This window comes from Nelumbo nucifera, chromosome 8 (assembly GCF_055504915.1).
Source record: "Nelumbo nucifera cultivar China Antique chromosome 8, China Antique-T2T, whole genome shotgun sequence".
NCBI lineage: Eukaryota > Viridiplantae > Streptophyta > Magnoliopsida > Proteales > Nelumbonaceae > Nelumbo > Nelumbo nucifera.
The window spans coordinates 55,223,090-55,246,136 of NC_142656.1; the positions used below are offsets into that span (position 1 = coordinate 55,223,090).

At 37.7% G+C, this 23,047-nt stretch overlaps 1 protein-coding gene across 2 annotated transcripts in view; it reads right to left on the minus strand.

Moving 5' to 3' along the window:
• Nucleotides 1-247: 247 nt before the first annotated feature.
• Nucleotides 248-23,047, minus strand: part of LOC104601650 (Pseudouridine synthase family protein) — a 59,088-nt gene continuing 36,288 nt past the window's right edge. The window contains exons 5-9 of one of the 2 annotated variants that reach the window (XM_010265084.3): nucleotides 10,528-10,619; nucleotides 9,907-10,247; nucleotides 2,259-2,328; nucleotides 1,841-1,903; nucleotides 248-610 (exon numbers count right to left, since the gene is read on the minus strand). In XM_010265084.3, the coding sequence (XP_010263386.1) occupies nucleotides 425-610; nucleotides 1,841-1,903; nucleotides 2,259-2,328; nucleotides 9,907-10,247; nucleotides 10,528-10,619 (752 nt within the window). In that variant the 3' untranslated portion in view covers nucleotides 248-424. Of the gene's footprint in view, nucleotides 611-1,840; nucleotides 1,904-2,258; nucleotides 2,329-7,621; nucleotides 9,752-9,906; nucleotides 10,248-10,527; nucleotides 10,620-23,047 lie in introns of those variants that run through there. The other variant, XM_010265086.3, reaches the window with a different exon arrangement.

A 23,047-nucleotide genomic window follows, 5' to 3' on the forward strand; every position in this document is an offset into this window, starting at 1 on the left:
GAAATCTAATAAATGATTATTTTGGTCATCATAACGGTGAATAAAACTGTGTAATCACCAAAAATACCCCCATGTCATGATGTTTGGCATCTTATATTTGATTGGTATTTGTTATTAGTTGTTACAAAAAAGTGAAAAAAATGATGTTTGGCATCGTGAATACTCCTCTCAATTTAGATGAGGCCTCGGTGCAATATGAAAAAAAGAAAAAAAAAATTCATTGACTAGTAACAGATAAGAAAAAAAATTCAGACAAGACTTAATTGTAGACATTAGGGTAAAAATGATGAAGGAAATCTGTTGAACATTTTCCTTTAACTCAGTGACCTAGTAGGGAGACCTAACCTCAAGTATGTATGCTATTTGGCAAACAATTCAATTGATAGATAGTGATTGCAGAGAAAAATGATAATATATATTCACCCTAAATGATGAGGCAATTTTTGGGTTCAAATTCAGTATAACCAACGTCAACGAGACAAAGACCATCGGGCGGTGCTGGGGGAGCTGTGGCACGTCTACATGTAGCATCCATCAGCTTTATCAATGAATCATCCTCTGCACCTGCAGCTGCCTCCCTTATACTTGTTGCTACTAGTACTCGAACCATCTGCAAAAATGATAATGCCAAAAGAGTTGGAATAGTGGATGAAGTAGTAACTAGAATATTCTAAACCACTCAATAATCTCCTGCCTCTTTGTGGCTAATATTTGGGAATGATGTTTCTCTCTCTTTGGGTAGATGGTCTCCTACTGATTAGAAGACTTCCCACCTTCATTACTCACATTCCCAAGAAAAGGAGAAGGATTCCATGGAGATGCACGGCTGCTACTTTATAGACAATGTATGAGAGGAATGTGAGAATTTTTAAGAAGGCGAGAATTAGGTTCAGAAGTGCTGCCATTGAGAGCACTACCAATAAAGGACATTGCTAGAGGGTGGCCATAGTTGGCTAAATCCTCCAGCAGCAGAGACCATATTTAAGTACTCTTGAGTCTGGACCAACTGGCTACAGGAACTTAACCGGAGCAGGGTTTACAAGGCCTTTGGACTTAATTGTGGAGGATGATTCCAAAGTAGTAATTGGATGGTTAAAGAAGAGAAAAATCATGTGGCAGCATAAAAAAAAATGATGGAGATAAAAAGGGATGGGAAGGTGAAGGGTTATCCAATGTAACCGGATCCATAGATCAGATAACAGTTTGGATGGCACTGAGATATTTGGACACAGCTGAGCAGCGAGCAAGTATAATGTATTAGTACAATATTGAAGGATTGCGTGGGGGTGGGGGGTGGGGAGTATGGACTGTTCATAAGCACTTGAAAAGGGAAGCAAAGAGAGCAGATATTAATTGAAACAAGTAGAAACAGTGAGAAGAAACAATTTCCCCAAGTCAACTAGAATATCGTGGTTTTGTTCTAAATAAAATAATTTTAAATGCAAGACCATGAAACGAATTAAAAAGATTGCTTTCCTGATTCCTGAAGTTGGTATTGAGTCCATGACTTGCAAGGTGAAAGAGGAAATAATAAAAAAAATATGTAGAAAAAGGAAAACAAAACTTACCAGTGTAAGTAACAAGAAGAGAAAGAGAAAATAAATAAATAAAAGATGTAGAAAAAGGAAAATAGAATGTACTGGGGTAACAAGAAGAGAAAAACAAAACAAGAAAGAATAGGCTTTCTTATTGGAAGTTCAAAAGGCAAAAGCAATCGGAATAAATCACATAGAAATAAGACAGAATGCAGAGAAAAAGAAGACTATGTCCAACCAAACAAAACTCTCTATATCACTGATGATAAACATTAGTAATGTTGATATTAAAAGCACACAATTACCTTGCGCAAGAAACGATTAGCTACCAGCTCTACACACATGACTCTTATTCCTTTTCCATGGACCTGCAAATGATAGCTATTAGCATGAGAAATCTTGGTTTAATTAATAAAGATAAAGATAACTCATCAAACTGGATTTCTAGAAAGGACTAAGCCAGTTGAAAGAACATCTAAGTTTCTACTAACATACACTTGAACACTAAATTAAGCCCTATAAAGTCAAAGCAGCACAATTGATTAGATACATAACAAAAAATGTATGAAAAAACTAAAACTCAAGCAGATGTAAATCAAGTCAAGAGCTTAGTGAACTAGCAAGCTCAATGCAGAACTCAATAAGGTTCCAAACCAAATCTGAACTCCAGCCCAAATCAACTTCAACAATAATAATGATAAATTTGAAAGAACAACATCAAACCTTTTCTGAACAGGGCAACTGGCCTTCGGCAGCCCGAGCATGGAAGATGAAACACTCTGTTGGAGGACCACTGGAAAATAGAAAGACAAATTTGTTAAAAAATCAAAATCAATAAATCTTTATTCATCTCAGAAAAATTATGTCCATAGATAACAAAGTTGAGTAGTTAAAATACATACTGTATGAATTCTGGATCAGCACATAGATTTATGTTTAGTAGCATAAAATCATGTTTTAGGGTTCCATTTTCCAGTGCTATGACAAAAACTTTCCAATCTTTTCTTTTTTTGGTCAGTAAAACTTTCCTCTGTGTTTTTGGTAGGCAACAGCAAGCACCCATGACGCAAGACAGCCAAAACAACTAGATGTCTAGGAAGAAAACAACCACTAGATATGGCTTGACATCTCGTATTTCAAAATTCATGGACAAAAACAAGGCAAGTACCCAATCTAGTATGTTCATACTTTATACCATCTGTTCTTTTCACCTTTTAAGCAAAGTACTTTCTTAGGAGTTGGGACCAATAAGTTAAGTCATACTTAGGACCAAGTACCTTTGTTAGGAGAGTATTGAAGGCATCTGTGATTTCTTCATGTTCTACTTATGGCTGCTTCCAGTAGAAACTCCAAGTCTGTTGTAGTGTTGCAATCGGACTTTATGAACACCCAGTTAACTACTGTTAAGCTCAATGGTACTAATTATGTATCATGGTCTAAATCTGTGAAGGTTTCCTTAATTACAAGAGGGAAGTTGAAATATGTTAAGGAAGATAACCCATTAGTGGGTCTGAAGGGTACAACGAATGGGTGCAGGAAAGTGCTCAGATTATGACTGCCTTGTGGAACAGTATGGAAAACAAATATTAGTGTTAATTTTATGTTTTTAAACACCGCTAAGGAAATTTGGGAGTATGCCCGGCAGTTGTATTCAGAGCAAGAAAATTTAACAAGGATTTACCAACTTTACCAGGATTATCTCTCTTCAACAAAGTGATAAGAAGTGTTGAAAAATATTATGCTACCATAAAAGGTGGGTCTGGATGCTTTTGCTCCGTTGGGGATCTCTTGGTTTGTGTTATTGGCTTGCACTCGAGATTGTTTTGAGAAAATTTGTAAGTTTTTGCCATTTGGTTTTAGGGGACTTAGTATGGGATCTTTGAGATCTTTGTTGGGCTCTTGGGTTTTTTTTCTTCCTTGGGTGATGTCTTATCACCTTCCTTTTGTATTCTTTTTCCTTTTTATTGAATTTATCTTATTCTTCAAAAAAGGTCTATGGAATGAGTTGAATGTTTACCAACCCCTTTCCCCTGATCTTAAGGTACAACAAGCTCAATGGGAGTATTTAGATGTCAGATTCTCGTTAGGATTGAGGTCTGAGTTTGAACTTGCAATGGCTCAAATCTTGGGAAGTTGATCTCCCTTCCCTATCTAAGGAGTTTTCTCGTATCCAGAGGACATATCAACTCCATAATGATCATTCCACTACTTCAGAGAAGTCGGTTTTAGTAGCAACAAGAGGTGGCAGTGGTAGAGGTATTAGGGGAAGAAGTGCAATTAGAGGTGCCAGCCATGGCTTTAGGGGTGGCCGTGGTGGCAGTAGGGAAGGAAGAAGTGGAAGAAACAGTGGTGATTGTGGTACAGTTACAGAGTGCACACATTGTGGTTGTGCACACTATTGCCTTCTATTATGAGTTATGACTTGCATGGTCCACCATCTTCATGAGCCAATTGTGTCATAGTTGAGGATGATTCTGGAATTAATGACTTCACTGGTGAGTTGCCTGCCACAAGAGTTGGTAAGAGTAATGAGTTGGTCTTCATCACTCGTAAGGAATATGAGAGACTTCACCAAGCTTCTTCCGTGCCTTCCAAGTCCATTGCCATTCTTGCTAAGTCAGATACAGCTTGTTTAGTTTCCAGTTCTAGCCATTCACCATGGGTAATTGATTTTGGAGCTTCAAATCATATGACTGGATCTTCAAATCTTTTTAAGTCTTTGCCTCCTCCTTCCACTACCCAAATAGTTACCTTAGTTGATGGCACTTCTCCTATTAATGGTACTGGTAATATTTCCCTTGAATCTGATATTAGTCTTAATTGTCTTTTACATTCCACAGTTTCCTTTTAGTCTCTTGTCTGTAGTAAACTCACAAAGTCATTAAACTGTTCAGTCACTTTCTTTCATTCTTATTGTGTTTTTCAGGATCTTACGATGGGGAAGATGATTGGTGGAGGTCATGAAATTGGACGGCTGTACTACCTAGATGTCAATGGTCCACCAAGAGCTCTTCACTTATCTCTTACTCCTCACTAGTGCCACTTCGGTCATCCTTCACTTCATATTTTGAAGAAGTTAGTTTCTAGTTTAGCATTAGACCTATTCATGGGCCGGGCCGGGCCAGGCTCGGGTCGGGCTTTCACTCTGCATTAACAGAATTTTGTAGGCCTGAGCCCGAGCCCGGCCTGACCAACAGGCCTACAACTTGGGCCCGAAGCCTGGGCCCGAGCCCAAAGCCCGGGAGAGACAGGGAGAGAGGAACCGACTTACAGAATAGAGAGAGAGACTGAGAAAGAGACAGAGAGAGAGAGGAACAGAGAGAAACTTGTTCGACTTCTATGAGAGAGAGTAAGAAAACGAGAGAGAGAGAGAGAGAAGAGAGGACCTGGTCACTCCACTCGTCAACACTCAAACGACAAACAATCTTACTCTCTTTTGAGAGTGAGAGAATGAAATATGAGAAGGGTACGGTTTAGGAATTTAGGGTTTAAAAGCTATATAAATATAAAAGTCGGGTTGGGCTTTTGTGACAAATCTCGAGCCCGGCCCGTAAAACAATCGGGCCGCGGGCTTTCAGGCCCGAGGTCAAGCCCGCGGGCTAATAACTATGTACAAACCCGTCCGGGGGTCGGGCCGGCCCAGCCCGTTGGATCGTGAATCATGTCAACTTAGTAAGGATCATAGAGTTACTTTTGTTCCCTATGAAGATAATAGTCATGAGTCCTTTTGATCTTGTTCACTCAAATGTTTAGGGTCCTAGTTGTGTCACCGTACAATGGATTTCAATATTTTGTAACTTTTATTAATGATCATTCGCGAATATTTTAGCAAAGCAAGGGGTCAATAGGGAGACTTTATTTTGGGCATGCTTATAATTTGCTTATCCTTTGAGGGGTCACCTTTTTGAAGGTGGCAGTTGTAATTCTATAATTCTCATAATTAATAAAAGTTACTATTTCCTATCAAAAAAAAAAATCATTCACGAATGATATGGATATATTTAATGAAAGAACATTCAGAATTGCTCTCTATTTTTCTTTCCTTTCATGCTAAAATTCTCAATTAGTTTAGTGTTTGTATTAAATCATTTCATTCTAATAATGCAAAAAAGTACTTTCATAGTTCCTTTCAAGCTTATTTTGACACTCACGGTATTATACAAGCTATCTTGTTCCCACACTCCACAGCAAAATGGTGTAGCCGAACGAAAGAATTGACGCATTACTGAGACAGTCCGTACATTACTCCAATTGTACGCTCCTAAAGCCTACTGGAGTGATGTTATTCTCACTTCATGATTCTTGATCAATCGCATGCCTACATCTGTCTTTACTAGTGATTCGCCCTTTTCTATCATGTTCCCTTCAAGATCCCTCTTTTCTCTCCCTCCTCGTGTTTTCGAATGTGCTTTCTTTTGTCCATGGTTTGGGCCCTGAACACAACCATAGTTGTCAAGGTGACGCTTAGGCGACAAGGTGCCCTTGGAGGCTCACCTCGCCCAGTTGCCAAGCAGTTTTGTGCACTGTGTTATAAAATACTTATATTTTAATTTTTTGACATTATAATTATAAAATAGACTTTATTAAACTAGAATATTCATTTTATGTGTTTATAATTCATCCACAAATAGTGCTAACTAATCTGTCGTTGCATTGGGTTCACAAGCCATCCAATAATAGTATAATTTTCTTGCATCCACTTTTCATATGATGGATCATCTTCCGGAGGAGCCTTTTTGCTCCCAAAGATAAAACCCCATTTGCCTCGACTACAGATATGAATTTTTACTGATTGTGACCAAGCCAGATAATTAGTTCCATCTAGTTTGACTGTGGTCACAACTAGTAGAGAGTCTACAGAGGCTCCCAAAACCTATCCGGATTCAGCAACATGCTTGTTTTCAAATTATGAGTTCATCTTCTTAAATACTTCGAAAATGACTTCTAACTTTGAATAACAACAAATGAAGACAGAACAAAAGTTGTGTTGTGAGCCAACCTCTATGCAGTTGTACCAGCAACCTGCGTCACACTCGGAAGTCGGGAAAAACAGAGAAAACTCGGTCGCTCCTTGTAGACTTCACAAAACGCCAATCCACTTGATTCGATCTTCAAGAAGGATGAAAAGGCCTTCAGTCACTGAGCGCCTAAGTCAAACTCCCTATGGGGCCCGCAATCAGATTTCTCTAGAAAATTAGGGTTTCGGGCAGCACACTTGAATCTGTCAAGAGGACGACAAAACTAGTCCCCTTCTCTCTAGAAACCACTACTAACTGGGTTGAAATAGGTTTCTTTAACTATTCATACGATTTAGTTCTCCATACACACTGTGTACGGGAAAAAAGAGGTGAAAAGAGGGAAAAACGAGCCTGCTCTAATACCTAAAAGAAAAACAGCCTTTTGAGAAGAAAGGACTGTTTAGAAAGTTGCAAAAATTCAAAAGTAGCAGAAATCAGATTTCAAGAGAGAAGAAAAAGAAGAAGAAGGGGGCGACAACTAGGGTTCAAAGAGAGATTTTTGAACATAATCTCCTCTCTTACTCCCTTAATTCTATTTCATTAAGTTAAACTTTAGTAATTTATAGAGAGGCCCCTAGTTGGGCAGCAAATTAAAAAACATAACATAAGAAACAATAAAGCTCAGATTAAGGCCCATTACAGCAAAGAACATAAAAGATAAACAGCCTATGGGCCATTTGGCCCATCTTCTCTACAACTATAAAATACTTTTTTGTTTATTCTTTTTTGAGATTATAATCATAAAATAGACATTGTTAAACTAAAATAATCATTGTGTGAGTTTATATTCTAATTTCTTTTTATTATTTTCATATTTATTAGGGTTTAATCAACACAAGCATTGCTAAATGCTGTATTGAACTCTCAACGACTTCAAAACCTGAACCAGTAAGGAAGAACGTAATATTTTATTTAATCAGCACATTTTCTTCTTCCATATATTCTTCTACTTCTTCTACTACTACCACTACCAATACTTTTTATTTTCTTCTTTTCCTATAACAAAAGTAAGGGTTCAGCCCCTATAATTTTTTTAGTTTTATTTTCCTTCTCATAAATATGTTGATTTTCTATACTTTAATATGAACTTTATACTTTTCTTTTGAAATTTATGAATAGTTATTAAGGAAATATGGTTATGGTACAGAAAAAATCCATCGCTAGGCGACACCTAGGTGACTAAGCGACAAGGCCCCCCCCCATTGCCCAGCCTTGCCTTGGCGCCTTGAAAACCATGGTGTGGAGTTGATCATTCAGTTTTTAGTAGGGATACTACATTTGGGAATATTATTTTGGTAGTGTATGTTGATGATATAGTCATTATTGGCAATGATGTTGGTGGGACTAATGATTTAAAACAGTTTTTGCAACAACACTTCCAAACCAAGGATTTAGGATCCTTGAAGTATTTCTTGGGTATTGAAGTAGCCCGCTCAAAGTGGGGAATACCTTTGTCACAATGTCTTGGATTTGTTGGATGAGACAAGTCCAATAGGCTACACCAGTTAAGACCCCTATGGATCCTAATGTGAATAATTAATAGTTAGGGGGAGCCATTCAGTGATCCTTGAAGGTATAGAAGATTAGTTGGCAACTTGATCTATCTCACAATCACCTGTCCTAATATTGCCTTTAGCGTTGGAATTCTGGGTCAGTTTATGCAAAATCCCACAATCACCCACTGGGAAGGTGTTGTAAGAGTTAAAATATCTAAAAGGTGCTCCGGGCCGAGGATTACTATACAAGAATGGTGGAAAGCTAACCTTAAAAAGATATTCCGATACAAACCGGGCAAGTTCCTAAATGGATAGGAGATCTACTACAGGGTACTATAGTTTCTTGTATGGCAATCTCATTACTTGAAAATGTAAAAAGCAAAGTGTAAAAAAGGCACAGGGGTAGTGTTGAAACTCAGTATAGAGCAATGGCTCATACCCAATGTTTTAAAAGTGTAATGTGCAAAAAAGGCACAGGGGCCAATTTGTGCCCAAGGCGCAAGGTGCAAGGCGAGGAGTGCGCCTTTTTGAAGCAAGGCACAAAAATTAAAAAAAAAAAGCTAAAAAATAAAAAAAAATGTATAATATTAATAAAAAATATAAACTTAAAGTAGCTAATGTGATGTAAAATAAAACATTTTCCTCAATTGCATTACTTCAAATGAGAATTTGAAGTAGCTAATGTGATGTAAAATTCAAATGAGAATTTAAAAATAAAATCAAACATATAAAACATTTTCCTCAATTGCATTACTTCAAGTAGCTAATGTGATGTAAAACATATTATATTCTCAACTCTATGAGTCGCCTTTGTGCCACGCCCCTCAAGGCAAGCCCAAACAAGTCCATGTTAGGTGCATATCCTAAAATGCGCCTCGCCTGTGTGCCTAGTCACGCCTGAGGCGTGCCTTTTAAATCACTGTTCATACCACTCGAGTTAATGTAGTTGAAACATCTACTCCAAGAGATAGGCATTCCTATAGGGGAACTTGTCAAGTTGTTTTGTGATAATCAGGTTGCTACTCATTGCTTCCAATCCAATCTTTCATGAGAGGACCAAGCATATAGAAGTTGATTGTCACTTTGTAAGAGAAAAGGTGACAAATGGTGAGATTGTTTACCAAGAGCTTGTGTTGTACTAGAATAGATTATATTTGTAACAAGTTGGAGCTTTATAATATATATGCACCAGCTTGAGGGAGAACGTTGAAATGTATGCCCATGAGGGACATTTTTGTCTTTTGGTATAGCCTTGTATTTCCCTTGTTAAGAATCACTTAACATGGGCATTTTTTATGGGGGAGAAGAGATTGGTTCGAATCTTCTTCCTCAACTCCTTTTCTCTCTCCTTTTCCTTTCTTTTGTGCAAGATAGGGGTACAACTTGGGTGGGCCTAGCTCAAGCCCAAACCGACCATGCCCGAAATTTTACACGAGTTGGGCTTGGATTTTTGGTCCTCAGGCTAGGCTCGGGCCCAAGAAGTCAGGATTTTTTACTTTTTGGGCTAGGCTTGTGCCTGGCCCTTAGGTAGCCCAAACCCAACCAGCCTCTTCTCCCCTAAGCCCAACCTAAGCCCTCAGGTTGGTTTACAGTGCAGACTGGGCTCGGGTTGGGAAGGTCTGGCTTGACCTCGGGCTCGGGCCTTAAGCCAAATTTTAGGGTCAGCCAAATTTCATGCCAAAAATGCAAAGAGTAAGAGTACCTGCACATCAACACACATGAAGGAGAATGAAACCATATACACGTGGTGTGCAGTTTTATATGAAATTGTACAAGATTTTAAAGCAAGTGGAATATCATGTGTGCAGGTTTGTGTGACCATATTGCATATACACCTACAGAGATGTTGGTTCTTACGTGCTTCTTGAGGCTTTTGTGTCCCGTGCGAACACCTTGTAGGATAATAGTTTTCCTTCTAGTTGAAGTAGAAGCTGGTTAACCCTGCTAATGCTGAACTTTCTTGGTTTCTCTCCAATTTCAAGTTCACCCTCGTAATCAAAGGTTGAGCATCCACCATTTTCCTCTCCAGTATCCTCAAGACACCCATTACTCCTATGTTCTCCATATTGTTTATCAGAGATACAATTCTCAGTATCCTTCTCCATCTCATTGTTATGCTCCTCTTCATCTAGGAAGGGGAAAATATAAAAGTAGCGCCTCCATTTAGCCGAGAAGTTAGGATGAAATACACGTGAGACCTACAACAGGCTCAATTCTCCATCAGTACCTAAACATCAAAATCAAGAAAGAACGATATGACAAAAAAAGTCAAACTTGGCACTTTAAATTAGTAATGCCAGTTTATCACCACCAGGAATCAGAAACAAAGAGCAGTTTTCCCAAACATCAAATTTTCAGCTGAACAATTTTAAGTAATCACCACATGTATAATTAGAACGATTTAAGCACCTTTTTCTGCTCTCCCTAAAATCTCAAAATAAAACCAAAAGAATTGCAAAGAAAAGATTGCGGAATCACCTTGGAAATGGAAATGACTCTCAATTTTCCTGGTTCTGCATTATTGATGTCATCCTCAACCTCTTCAGCTTTAACATCTCTTCTCCATGTATCTAAATAAAATCAAATACAAAATACTGGGATAATCATATCCAACCCATATGATTAGTCGGATAATCAGTTCCATTTCATTTCATGATCCTCCACATGTTTCACTTTTATGTAGGAGGAATATGGCATGCACATGGAGGATACCGTGTCAGGTTACACCCAAAGAATAAGAATCAAGGAATTTGGCAAATGGCAATACAAACATAAATGTCGGATGAACTGTAGAGATAGATATTAATATATGAGAGATTTGCTAACAAAGGGCAGCCTGGACATGTTGATGTTTGAGGCCATTTACTAGCAAATGGCCAGTAAATCAAATGGTTTTCACTCCTCTATGATGCTGGACTAGTAGATAAATAGTTGTAAATCTAATATAGAAAATAAAGGAGAGCTTTCTATGAAAACCTAAAAGGGAAAACAGCGGTCATCAGCTTGTAGGACTACAAGCATTATCTATTTATCCAAATACAATAATTGGATTAAATGTGGATCCTTGCCTATCCAATCTAATATGATCTGATCCATTTATGTGCATGTATTATCTATTGATGAAATTAATTTGAATATTGTAGCTTTCTATAGTTAAGAAAGGCAGTGTTACTTAATGGCTGTTAAAGAATTCATCTGTCCTAAAGAGTCGCAGGTTCAAATTTCATACATCTGAGAGATAAGATCCCAAAGAATGGTAGTTAGGCCCAGCTAACCACCCCACAATCATACACATACACAGCCCTTTTGTCTTCCTAGAATACAAAAATTCAGTCCCCAACAGCATACATTATTCTTTTGTTTTTTTAATTGAAAATGATTTCATTAATCAAGAGTAATAAAACTTTACAAGGATCCCTTGGAGAGGCACAAGATGCAGCCTCCCCTAAACATTACAAGTGATCAGAAATAAAGATTACAAGGCAGCCCAAAATAGCCAATCCAATGTAGACCCCTGTTCAGCAAGATAATCAGCCAAAGCATTTGCCTCCCTACCCACCCACTGATATCTACACGTTATTTGCCTTGTTAAACATTTAACTTTTTATATGTGATCCGTATAGCTCCAAACAACCAAGTCTGGATTTGACAGCTAGCCCACAATCACCTTAAAATCCCCTTCAATTAGTAAGTTCTCCACTCCTAGTTGATTAGCAATCTGAATTCCTTGTACTGCAGCCAACAACACAACTCCTGTAGTCCCCTATCCCTACCGGGCCTGAGAATAAGAATATGATGTTGCCATTCTCATTCTTCAATACTCCAGTGTTAGACAGTCCTGGGTTACCCGACTACTTCTGTCAAAATTTAGTTTAAAAACTCCTTCTGGAGGAGTTACCCAAACTGTTACAGCTCTAGTTTTCCTAACCTAAGTGTGTGCAACTCTGGCCCAATTCCTCCAAATATCATCAAATGAAAAGGATTTAAAAGAAGCCAAGGATTTCAGCCAATGAATAGCCCTGGTTAAGATACATTCCTTCACTTCTGTAAAGGACCTCTCCTTATCTTGGAAGATTCTAGCATTTCTTTCTTCCCAAATTGTCCATAAGGTGGCTGCTCTGAAACAACTCCACATACTCCTCCCTCCTTTTGTTGGGCAAGCAAAGGTAGCCAATGAGAATAATAATTTAATCTCTGCTGGTTGCTTCCACCTACATCCAAACAAAACAAACATCCAATCCTAGAGAGCTGCAGCAAAGGAACAAGAAACCAATAAGTGGTAACAGTCCTCACTATGAGCTTTGCACAACACACACCAGATTGGGGATAAACATATGAAAGGCTTTTTCTTTTGTAAGTTCTCCAAAGTATTAATCTCACCAAGGTACACTTCCCAGCAAAAAACAGCAATTTCGGGGGGCACAGGCTTTGTCCACACTTCTTTCACTGGGAAAGGCTCAAGTGAAGTACTAGAACAAAGGGATTTGAAAAAGGATGCACAAGTGAATATTGCGGGGGAGAGACAAGTTTGTTTGTCTCTCAATGTATGTGTGTATATTGCACCTCTCATATCTATCTTTAAATCATTAATATAAATCTTGTTTTTATTGTTCAAAAAAAAAGGATGCACAAGTGAAGGAACCTTTTGGGATAGGGGTCCACACCCTTCTATCAAGAGAAGAGGGGTCCAAACAAATACTCTCTAAAATGGATAGAAGTTCAGTAACACAAACAAGCACAACCTCCCTTAAGTCCCTACAAAAACCAAAGTCCCAGTTCAAGGATAAATGTAAGACAAGAGGGGGGAGAAAGACAAAGACAACCTTCTTTTTATAAAGGGAAAGAGAATAAAGAGAAGGAAATAGGTCTTTTAGAGGTTGATTACCCACCCAAGTGTCTTCCCAAAAAAGAACTAAATTTCCGGAACAAGTGTCATACATTACAAAATGAAGGAATTTGGGGAGGGCGCCATGTATTACCTTCCAAGGTGTTGTTTAGGTAGCTCAATGAGATACCCCAACATCCCAACCAGAGACGGAACAGCCATGAATACTAACCACAACCCTGTGCCACAAACTTTCTCTTTCCAAAGGCCATCTCCATAGCCACTTCCCCAATAAAGCTTCATTTTCTAGGACCAAATTCCCTAATCCCAAACCCCCTGCCTTTTTACTCCGACAAATTGTTTCCTAATTAACTAAGTGATCTTTTTCTCTTCCCTTGGTTCCCAAAGAAAAACTCTCATCAATTTTTCTAATTTCCTAGCCTCCCTACAAGGATCCTAAACATAGAAAGATAGTAGATTATTAAATTGGCAAGCATAGCCTTAATCAAGGTTACCCTTCCTCCCATAGTGATATAATTCTTTTTCCAAGCTGACAATTTTCTTTCAAATTTCTCAACAACTAGGTACCAAAATCTGCTTTCCCTATGATTCCCACCCAAAGGTAAACCCAAATAAGTCAAGGGCCAAGAAGAAATAGAGCAATCCAAGCAATTTGCAATAGACTCAATTTCATTGTTAGACAGATTGACCCCTACTACACAACTCTTTTCAAAATTGATATTTAGATTGGAAACTCTTTCAAAGCCTAATATTAGGTCCTTAAGGTTTCACACTCTTCTCAACTCGCTTCCTTCACAAAAAAAAAATGCTAATATCATCTACAAACTAGAGATGAGTTACAAAGGCATTGTTCCTTCCAATCTTCCAACCATCTATTACCCCCTCCCTATCTGCCTTTAATATCAATCTACTCAACACATCTAACACCAAAGTAAAAAGAAAAGGATAAAGAGGATAACCTTGTCTCAACCCTCTGCAAGTTGGAAGGAAATCCTTTACCACTCCATTCACTAGCACAAAGTAATAATGAACAGAAGTGAAGCAGCCAATCATCTACAAGCACCATCTTTCCCCAAACCCACAAGTCCAAAGTATCTCCAAGAGGAAACTCCAGTCCACCATATTGTACGCCTTCTCAAGGTCCAATTTGCAAGCAAAGCCTTGACCCCCCCCTCCCCCCAATTTCCTCATATCGTCCACACACTCATTTGCTATTAGAATTTGATTGGTTATTTGCCTACCTTGTACAAAGGCTCCTTGAGCTTGACTAATGAGAGGCAGTAAAACCACTTTGATCCTTAAGGATAGCACCTTTGCCAAGATTTTATAGACGCTAGTCACCAAGCTAATGGGCCTATAGTCTTTTGGGTGTTCACCATCAATCTTTTTCAGAATGAGAGCTAAGAAAGTGGCATTTATTCCAAGACTGATTACATATTCTCTTCAAATTCCTTGAAAACCTGAACTAGATCCTCCTTAATTATTCCCCAACAATCTTGGTAAAAGGCCATAGTGAAACCATCCGGACCTGGTGCCTTTGATCTATCCATAGAGAACACCACTTGTTTGATTTCTTCTTCTTCAAAACTCATTTCTAGCCAACCTGAAATGCTCTCATCGAGCCTTCCAGCCTCTCTTTGATGTTTAGAGGTCCTCTCAACCTTGACTTGAAGTGGTCCACAAAAATCCTTGCTATCTCTTCTTGAGAGGAGAAAACTTCTCCATCAATTTCTAATTTGGTTACAGAATTGTTTCTCCTCTCCCATTGGCTAGTGCATGCAAGTATTTGGTATTCCCATCACCTTCCTTGATCCACTTATGCCTCGACTTTTGCCTCCAAGAAATTTCCTCTCTATAGAGAACTTCTTCCAATTCCTTTTTTAGTTTCCATCTTAACTCCCTCTCCTGTTCATTAATTGCTCTTTGAGTTTCCTTCTCATCCAAAGCCTCAACGCTTGAAAGTAAATTGGACATATGCTCCTCTATTCTCCCAAACCAATCTTTGTTCCACTCTTTTATTTTGGCCCCCAACATTTTCAATTTTTTGTGGAACCAAACTCCTTTCCATTTTACACCCTCAATTCCTCACTCCATTTTTTTGATCAATAGCAACATTTCATTACTTAATCACAAAAGTAATTACAGAGAGGAAGATAAACTCACTTATCTTCCAATTGGAGCTTAACACTCCCAAGAACACAATGGAGAAAATTACACTTGTGCCCAAAACATTGACTCCCTTTCGACTCCTTGCTTAGCTAACCTATCCACAAAAGAGTTAGCTGATCTTTTCACCCAGCTAATCTTAACTTCCATCTCTTGAACCAGCCACCTAAACTTCCTCCTCTCATTACTGTACATCCATAATCTGTTGTTTTCTTTATTCAGCCACCCTACCACCACCTCTGAATCACCTTCAATGATGAGTTTTCTTATATTCATTTCCTTGGCTCTTTAAACTCCTTCCATAACTGCAAAGATTTCAGCCCTGAGAGAGTCACCCACTCCAATTGGGCTGGAGAACATGGCTGAGACAAGCCCACTTTCATCCCTAAACGCACCTCCAATCCCTGATTGTCTAGGATTCCCCCGACTGCTCCCATCAAAGTTTAGTTTTAAGAAGCCAGCCAGTGGGGGAGTCCAAGACATACACAAGATTGCTTTGGTCTGGGTGCAGTTAGCAATATCACCCCACTTCCTCAAACAATTCAACCATTGTGAAGTCTGTTAACAGCTCTGAGGATTTCAGCCACTGTACTACCCTTGTATGGATCAAGTCTCTCAGTTCTTCATTGCTTTTTTCTACTTCAGAAAAGATTCTAGAATTTCTTTCCTCCCATAGGGCCCAACAAACTGCAAGCATCAAACATCTCCACATGGTCCTTCCCCTTTTCCTTCGGCACCTGAAGAAAGAAGGGGAAAAAAAGGCTTTGCAAAACTGATGGAGGATTCCAACTACACCCAAAAAGAGATAGTGCCCACCCTCAAATGGACTTAGCAAACTGGCAAGTCCACCATTCCCCAACCTTCTTTACAAAATTCGGGTGTGTCAACCACATATTCCCAAATCTAAATGGCCTAGCCCACCACCTAAGCGTTCATGGCTTAGCATAATAGGGCAGTGATCAGAAGTAACTCTAGGTAAGGCTTTTGTCACCAAACCCCTCAAAAGATTATCCCATGCTCCACTAAAGAGAAATTGGTCCAGCTTTGAACAGGTTCAGTTTTCCTGAAAGTTAGTCCAAGTAAAGATGGCTTCAAGTAATGGGAATTCCTTGTGACAAAGTCATTGAACTTCCTCATACTAGTTGTAATTGTCTATTAGGGATTATTTGATTCTTCCATGAACCTAATTACATTAAAATCCCCACCCAAGCACCAAGGACCCTCCCATAATCCTTTAATCACATATAACTCATCCTAGAATTCATTTTTCTCCCTCTCTCTCTCTATAGTTAATGAACCCATACACATTTGTTAACACCCACACAGAACCATCCTCCAAGTTCCCAAGTTTCAAAGAAATTGAGAAATTGCCTATTAGTTCCTCCAAAGATTCCACCACATCCTCCAAAGACACCTCAAGAGGGTGCATATCTGAAACTACACTGCAACCAAGAGGAAATCTCACAAATTTCTATCAATAAGGCGAGAGAGCTTCCAGGGGCCTGAGGTATGTCCAGATGCCCATTTTATGGCATTCCTCTAATCCCCTTCCACTGCAATAGATCTAAACCTGTTGTTGTAACTTGGCAATTATGAGGCCTTCAAGGAGAGCTTGAGTCTCAAATTCCGCAGTGTCTTTTGCCTTGGAAGGGCCACTAAATACCCAAACCAAGTCTTCATTAGATCTAAGCAAAAGGCCTCCAATTCTAGCTTCAGACGAACCCTCGTTAGTCTTCCTTAAACTTACATCAAAGTTTAGGAAAACTCACTCTCCTACCTTGAGGTGATTGTAATAGTAGGTTGAGAATGCAACAGGGAAGTCAACATAATTCTAGTCAATTTCTTTGCAAGTCACCCAAGTTGAATCCAGCGAAGACTTTACTATTCATCGTCCAGCTATTAAGAATATCTTGGACATGATATTGTAGAGTCACCAAGGAAGAGTATCTCAATTCTCCTATTTCTTTCTTCCTAAATACTCCACATGACAGCACGGATAGTAGCCTTCCAAAAGCATCATCCTCCCTTGCCCATTTTGAACTTCAGCCCTTGCCAAGAGCAAACGAACTCCCTTACAGATTTTGGGGGAGTCCTAGAGTGTCAAGAAAGTATCACCACAAACTTCTAGCCACTTCACAATTAATAAGGGGATGGCATATTGTTTCACCTTAACTATAGCACATGATTTAGGAGGGATGTATAACCTTTGTGAAGCTTCTTTTGCGGGTTGTTACAAGTAATTTGGAGGACCAAATTACCCCTCATCACCTTTTCTAACTTCTTAGCTTCCCTTGAGGGTATCCTAAACACCAAGAGAAAATAAATCGAAAGACTAGCAAGGTAAGCCCTAATCAAGGACACTCTACCCACTAATGAAATGCAACTCTTCCTCCAAGTTGTCGACCTCTTTTCAAACTTTTCCACAATTGGATACCAGAAATGACTCTCATTTGGGTTAGTACCTAGAGGAAGACCCAGGTAGGTTAAAGGCCAAGAGAACATGGAACACTCTAAGCAACTTGCAATAGCCTCTATCTCCCAATCCTCCAAATTGATTCCAACCACATAACCGTTAATTGTCAGATTAGAGGCAGACTCAAAAGATTTTATAAGATTCTTGAGATTTCTCACTCTCCTTAACTCTCCCCTCACAAAAAACGATAATATCATCAAAAAAATGAAGATGGGTCACCGAGACATTATTCCTGCCTATCCTCTAACCACTTATTAGCTCCTCCCTGTCTGCTTTAGAAATCATTCTACTAAATACATTTGCCACAAGTGTAAATAGGAAATGTGAGAGTAGATCACCTTGTATTAACCCTCTACATATATCACATTCCAAACTTAACAGTTGGATTGACTTAAATAACTAAGGCAACAATGACTACAAAGAAGAAAAAGACAAATGACCCATACACTTATGCCATAACATGAACTAGCTCACATCTTGATATTGTGACTCCACACTACTACTATCAACATGATGACCTTGTGAAACAACTTCAACATCGAGAAGGTAGATTCCATTCATCTCATGGCCACTCTCAATCATCCTTTTGGATACCAAATCCTAAAAAACGCATCAATCAAAGGGAAAAGGTCACAAAGCAATTCAATTTCTATGTTAGACTAATAATAGTAGAACATTACTACTTAGTTTAGGAAAGTGAAGGGCAGAGGACAGAATAATATTATTAGATGATCAAATGTCCCATTTACCAATGATGGGAGCAAAGGAGCCATCAACTATAGACACTTTGTCCCTACTAAAGAACAAGGTTCTAAATATTGATACAGGCCAATACGCCAATTGGGGCATATCAGCCTATATCGTGTTGTGCTTTATGTTGGTTTAAGGCCCGTCTACCCCCTGACCAGTTTAGACCCCAAAACACATGTAATAAGGGCATATCAAGGGGTTCCTGGTTCAATATGTATTGGCCAATACACCATGATATATTGCAATTTTTCGATCCTTGCCAAAGAAAGACTATAAGATGAGAATAATGATGAGACACTAGTCATATGATTAGACTAGTCATATGATTAGATGCCTTTGTAATCTAGGAATTACTTCCATTACCTTTCATAGAGACATTATTTGCAATTGCTATGGTACCTGTATTGACAAGGGTTGTGTCGTTGGTGTTAAAAGTCCTAGTTGGAGTTGTGGCTGCATTTGCTATGATACTCTCCAACCAATTAATGTATTGGTTTTACCTTCCATAATAGCTTTGCACTGCGATTCAAGTTTCTTCGAGGGAGCTCAGTCTCTTGAAAAAGAGTTTAAGTGGAAGAGTGCGAGTAGGGAGAGGAAAACAAAGAGAACTAAGAGAATAAAGAGATTTGAATTATTCAATTCTAAGCAGATGGTTACATAACAACCACTTTATATAATGATTAAACAATCTCCACATTGTTGGTGCTAGCTGTAGAGGGTTGATGTGACCACCTAGTGTAAATGTATCTAATGGGAGGCTTGTATGGATCAGTATCTCTACTCACTAGGTCCTAGGCGAGCCGAGTCAGGGGCCTATGCTGAAGAGGCTTGTCTGTCCTGAGGGATATGGGGCCTGGGCTTGGAAAGGAGCATTGCCTTGGGTCCTATCAATCCACCTTTGCTTTGGTTGTTACAAGAGTCTCCATGGATGGTCGACTAGGGATAATGTTCTTATTCGCAAGAATATTGGTAGATTCATATGCAACTGCTGCATTAGCATTAGCGGTGCAAGTTGGGCGAGTTGGGCCAAATTTATGGTCAATCCAGGCCCGACCCTAAATTTTGGGCTTAAGGACTGAGCCCAGACCGAGCCCAATCTTCCCAACCCAAGCCCAGCCCGCACTGTGATAACTATGCATTTTGATGCCTTAAGGGCATCAATTCAGGGGTATTTTCAGCCTTAGAATAGTCAAGATGTTCCCTTTTCCCAGTTAAATGCAATGTTGTGGCCTCTAAGAGTCTTTGTGCAAATTCTGGGGAAAACTGGAAAGTTTTCATGGCTGAAACGCAGATTTTGGGAAGCTGGTGTGAAGTCCACTAAGAGAGGGTGTTTTTGTGAAAAACTGAAAGAAGGAGGGCGCTTCCTAGCTGCTAAACCCAGTTTGGCACCCCTCCTATTGTATTAGCATGCTCCCCACACCTTAGCAAACCCTAGGGCATCCTTTAACCTATTCTTTTCACTCTAAACAAACCATATCCACCCCTAACTGTTAAATCCTCGCCTTCCATCCCTTCTAATCTCCACCATCCATTCTAAGGCACTCTCTTTTTAGCATTCTAACCCTAGGAGCCACCTAACTTCAAATATTCACCATTTAGCCTTTAGCCATTAAATCTCAGCCTTACATAATATTGGGTGCCTTTTCCTTTTCTTCTCAACCTTAGGATCACCCTAGAACCATCCAAACCCTTCATTCTAAACCCTAGGGCACCCATAGTTTTGCTAAAACCCAACTTCCACCCCCCTCTTTCTCTCGAATTCCAGTTATATCCACCAATCTCTATAAAAAGGGTCCCAAGGGCCCTGTAGAAGGGATTGGTCAATTCACCCAGGTAACAAGGAAGGTTGATCTTGAGAAGTTCAAGGGTAGAGGAAGAGGAGGACGCCCAAGCAAGAGGAGGGGTTCCTACTTGCAGTTCACCAACACCACTACTGTCACCTCTGAATTTGAATCCCAACCATATTCTTCAAATTTAGAATTACTTTATGTTCTTTAATTTCATTTTATTTTTCCTTTATGCAAATTTACTTTTATTAGATTTAATTTGTGTTTTAATTCTCTTCTATAGATCTGAAATTCGGTCAGGTAAGACGGAAGGCCTAGCTCGAGAAGTTCGAGCGTGGAAGGAGAGATCCGAAAACTACTACCTCTGCTCGGATTCTCAAACATTTTTATTTTGTTTCTTGTATTTATTTGTTTCTGTTATTTATTTATTTTTTATGCACTTGTTATTCTCAATACTGTTCGAATTTGGTTTTAATGAATTCCATTTTTTTAATTAATTAATTTTATACTTCTGCAACTCTCATTTGTGTTCTCTCTCAGGGATCTAAGAACGTAATTATTTTTCCCTTGCTTCCCTGTGGATACGACCCGTTCTCATCACTTTACTGTGTTAGTAGTTGTTTGAGAATTGGAAAAAAATTATAAATGTTTAAACAGGTGTTCCGGAGTGTTTAACAACGTGTTTCTGGACACACGAAGTTTTTGGCGCTGTTGCCGGGGAAACACGGAGAAAAATTTTTATTTACTTTTTCCGAATCTGTTTCATTATTTTTTCTTTTTCGTTTTATTAATTGATCTGTTATCTCAGTTTAATTCTTGTTTCTTTGATTCTACAGGACGGAATATTGCGTTTCAGGTGTAGTCGTTCCATTTTACATTTGATTTTTTATTTTTATTTTTGAACTCTTTTGTTTAGTTGTATAGTGATTTTTGAATTTTTAATTAATTTTTTTATCCGATTTATTTTTTTCTAGTATTATTTTGTTTCTAGATCTATTCTACTTTCTTTATTTTAATTTCTTTGATTTTTTTTGCTTTATTAGGTTTGTGTTTTTCTTTTATTTCAGATTTAAAAAAAACAAAAAAAAATAATTTATTTCAAATAATTTTATTTCTTGCAGCATAATTTTCTTTTGTTTTATTTTATTTTCGGTTTAATTTTTTTAGATGCGTTTTTTTTCTCTTTTATGTCACAAAAAAAACAATAAAAAACAAAAAAAATTCCTTTATTTTATGTTATTTATTTTTTGCAGCGTATTTTTCTTTTCGTATTAATTTTTAGATGTATTTTTCTTTTATTAAAAAAACGAAAAAAAATATAAATAAAAAAATTCAACATATTTTTTTCTTTTGTTTATTTTATTTATGGTTTAATTTTTTTAAGGTTTGTATTTTTTTCTTTTATTTTATCTATTTCTTATATAATTTTCTTTTTGATCATTTTATTTTCAGTTTAATTTTTAGATTGGCAATTAGTTTGTTAGAATTTATTTTTGGAAGTTGTTAATTCTGTTTAGCACAATTAATTGTTGTTTTATTTTCTGTTCACAATTATTATTTGTTGCTTTATTTAATTTCCTTTCTTTTAGTTGTTTAATTGAATAATTAATTGCCAATTAGGAAATTGTTGAACTTTTCGAAATTGATTTTAAATTTCAAATCTGAATTTTAATTTTAATTCGAATCTGAATATGAATTTGAATTTGAATTTCAAATTTCAAAATTTAAATTTTAAATTTTTGAAGTTAAAAAAAAATTAAAAAATCAAATTTAAATTTTAAAATCTGAATTTGAATTTAAATTTCCAAAAATTTAAATTTTGAATTAAAAAAAAAATTGGTTAATATTTTTCATGCATTTTCATTCCATTATTTAGGGTTTGATATTATAGACCATGCATCATATAGGTTTATTTATTTGCTGAAATTATTATTGTCAGTTGTGAATGTGTTAGGTGTTCTCTTTATTATTTTAATTGTTTGTTTTGCTTAGTTGTTTGCCTTATTCTTTTATGTTTAATTGCTGAATTACATCTTAGAAATAATTGTTCATGCATTGTAGTTAGTTGCATTTTGTTGTGTTGTGTTTCCGTTAACTCATTTAAGGGCATCCAACCTAAATAAGATAAGGTGGGGATTTCATCACCCTTTCTTAGCTCAAAAATCACCACCATTCATGTGCAGTTCACCCTAACCCTAATTTAAAATTTGGATGGAAAGATCCTTTAGGGAATCCACACATTTGGTTCAAAGGTGTGCTGAATTTTAGGAAAGCTTGTAATTACTTTCCATAACCAGTGGTTGGTGTCTAAGGAAAGAGGTTAAACGGCTACGCCAAAGCGGGTTTTGTGGTTACTTAATTAGGTCTTTGTGAGAGCAAGGGGAGCCTCCCACATCCCCACCTCTTACCTGGCTAACCAAAGGAAGTGGTGTAATTCCAAGTGAACCTAAAAGGATTCACATTGGTTGAACCACTAGTTTAGGAAACCCTAGGTCTTGTGGTTGATTTGTTTGCCTTCAAAAAAATAATAATAAAAAAAGAAAAAAGAAGAGAGAAAATTAAAAAAATTAAAAATTTGAACTTGAATTTAAATTTTAGGAATTTAAATTTCAAAATCTGAATTTGAATTTAAATTTCAAAAATTTAAATTTCGAATTAAAAAAAGTAAAAAAAAAATCAAATTTGAGTTTAAATTTCAAGATCTAAATTTGAAATAAATTCAAATTTTAAATTTCAAAAAAAAAAGAAGAAAGAAAAAAAAATTTGCATTGGCCGGAGTGTGTGGAATGAGAAACTACCTCCAACCTAAGCCATAAATAGATTGGAATCATGTGTCTCAACAACTGGACAAGATCAATGGGATGGCCCAAAGACTTGACCAAATCCTTGCATATCGTCAACAATCCCCAACCTTGTCATCCTACTCAAAATGTTCCATCTATTCAAGCCCGGCCCATCATGTGAGTCAATGCCCTG